The following is a 2,733-nucleotide window of genomic DNA, read 5'->3' as shown; positions in this document are numbered from 1 at the left end:
TCCTACATCTTTAACACCAGGTTCAGGTCCTGACTACCAGTATACCAGTACACACAGTTGACAAGTGACAACAATCACAGACACACAAATATACACAGGTGTTGGAAGCTAACCTTGTAAGGACAGCATTGATGGACAATAAATATGTGTCAATAATGTAGCAAAAACGTTACTTCTTTGATTCTAAAAGCACCTCAGCATCTTTTGAATTGAATTACTGCCACCTGATGGATCTCTGCTGGTAAACCACGTATTCCACCCAGAGGCATTTAGTTTACTTGAAAAAGGAAGAAAAAAATTAGAAAAATACAAAGAGAGGGCAGAGTCTCTACTGGTTAAAATCCTCCTACACATCAATTGACAGTGTTAAATAATTAATTTGATGTAATTATGGCTTTTTAAAAGGATCCTTCATACTGTAGTATAGAATTCAAAGTCTAGATCTGGAGAATTAGTTTCATCAACTGGAGCTCCTTTTTATCAGAAGTCGTTTTAGTTCCTTTAACAACCACGCGCGCGCGCGCGCGTACACACAACAAACAACAAGGTAAACAACAAACACATACACCTGCAGCTCTGCTAATATCATTCGATCGTTTTTACGCACAAACCTTGTGCAGTTTCCACATGGCTCCAAGGGCTTTCACCTCGTGTGTCCCGTGTTTTCCTTCCTCCAGACACTGATAACACACCGGGTTCTTACACTGCACACAGTACATGCTCAGGTTCTCCAGTTCGTGCTCCGTGCAGGTGGAGATTTTGCGGGGACTCGCGCGTCTGCTAATGCGCCCCTGAGCTGGCGGCACCAGGCGGTGTTTGGCCAGCGGTCCGCGGGGAGGATGGCACCGCAGGCGGCAGGGGTCGCAGTAGAAGACGTCGCACTGCTCGCACATCACCGTGGCCTCTTTGGGACTCTTCTCACACAGCTGACACTTGAGCGCCGCCGCTTTGCTCTGCTGGTACCGGTCCACCACCCCCTCCAGCACCCGGTTCTTGGGGAATCCGCGGAGACCCCGGTCGTCCAGGATGAGGCTGCGGTGACACTGAGGGCATGTGATGCAGGAGTTGCGCGGGATCAGTGGCAGAGAGCTGGGCTGAGGGAGGAGGTGCTGCTGCGCAGGAGGCTGTGGTACGGTCGGGGGGAACACCCGCACCCCGTTCGGTGATTTCTGGCAGGGGGTGGTCGGGGTGCTCACAAACCCCCCGTAGGACCCGTACCCACTGTCCGCCTCACTGTACAGGCTCATTTTATCCAAATCCAGGTAGTCATAGTCGGAGACGCCGGAGCCGGAGGCTCTGCTGCTCTGTGGAGACTCGGCGTCGGGGGTTTGCACCAGGATGTTCCGAGCACAAGCCAAACAAATGTTGTGGGAGCACGGCAGAATGATGGGCTCCCGGAAAAACGAGCCGCAAACTGGGCATTTTAACTCTTCCTCCATCTCATCCATGGTTTTCTCTGGAGCGGAGAGATTCCTCTGTGGAGACAATCAGAGTGACAGCTGATCCTCAGCTGATTAGTCTGATGCTGCTGCTGCTGATGCTGCTGCTGCTCGTGGTGCTGTCAGTAAAACCTGCTGCGGCTCCAGTCTCGTCCCGTACTGCGAAGATCACCAGTCTACAAGTGCAACCTTGACCAGAGGGAGGCGTCAATGACTCTGGTCCAATCAGATTTGAGCATCCTCTCAGAGCGGCTGCCATTGGACGAGAGGTATAATCCAGTCAATCATTGGTCGACTGAGCTGTCAGTGTGGCAGCTCTGCTAATGAGGCTTTTTAATCACAACACACACACACACACACGCACGTGTCAATGGACATGTCTAAATATGAACAAGGAAAGGAAAATCAATACTTCCGTTTATCATCGCTGTGACGTTAGAGTCATTAACCGGCATCAACGTGAATATCTGCTCAGCTAAAATCCTCAAAACACAAAGAATATAGTGTCAAATGTATAAAATGTTAATAATAAAAAAGAGTAAATAAATGATAAAAAATACACAAACGAAAGTTGGCCAAAAAACAAAACAAAAAAACAACAACCAAGAAACAGCTAACGCTAATGCTAACATAAGCTAACAGCTCATGTAGCTAACAATGAATATTAACAAGTCTTAAGCTAGCCCAGGTTAAACACAAAGACCAGGAAAATGGAGAAATAGTCTTAAATACTAAAGACCAGGAAAATGGAGAAATAGTCTACCTTAAAGTTTAACCAAGAAGATCCTGAAGTTGAGTTTAAGTAATCAGGGCTTTGGGTCCAAGTCAAGTCCAGAACAACAATCCTGGGTCTTTGTTAGACCTGGAGGTGAGTGGTCTGTGTCTCCAGCCTGAGGCCGTCTCAGTCTGAGGACAGCTACGTTCCTCTGAGTTGCTGCTCTTCTGTTACAAACGCTGATGAATGGTTTTTATTCCAGTCCTGTCTCGCTGCTCATTTTTTATTTATTGGCTGCAAAGTGTGATTGACAGTGAGGATTATGGCGTGGCTGCGGGCGACATCTGCAAACATCTGGACGGACGAAGTAAAACTGTGTACTTACAGGTTTTGATAGTAGACCTGGTTTTGCCACAGTAAGTTTTTAAATCCAGCCTGTGGTCAGACACAGACAGAATAGAATAATTCTGAATGTTATTTAAAATAAACAAGATTCAAACATGTTATGTGAACTGCCAGTCAAAATAAACAAGATTCAAACATGTGAACTGCCAGTCTTGAAGGTATATTTTCTGTCAC

At 46.8% G+C, this 2,733-nt stretch overlaps 1 protein-coding gene across 4 annotated transcripts in view; it reads right to left on the bottom strand.

Moving 5' to 3' along the window:
* trim9 (tripartite motif containing 9) overlaps positions 1-1,977 on the bottom strand; it is a 33,761-nt gene extending 31,784 nt beyond the window's left edge. For 2 of the 4 annotated variants that reach the window (XM_017030725.2, XM_017031131.2), the window contains exon 1: positions 612-1,975. In XM_017030725.2, the coding sequence (XP_016886214.1) occupies positions 612-1,448 (837 nt within the window). In that variant the 5' untranslated portion in view covers positions 1,449-1,975. Of the gene's footprint in view, positions 1-611 lie in introns of all 4 variants that reach the window. The other 2 variants (XM_017043149.2, XM_017031001.2) reach the window with 2 other exon arrangements.
* Positions 1,978-2,733: the final 756 nt, after the last annotated feature.

Source organism: Cynoglossus semilaevis, chromosome 1 (assembly GCF_000523025.1).
Source record: "Cynoglossus semilaevis isolate Cse_v1.0 chromosome 1, Cse_v1.0, whole genome shotgun sequence".
Lineage (NCBI taxonomy): Eukaryota > Metazoa > Chordata > Actinopteri > Pleuronectiformes > Cynoglossidae > Cynoglossus > Cynoglossus semilaevis.
Note: the sequence above shows the minus strand (reverse complement) of the source record. Positions and strands in the feature narration are given on the sequence as shown.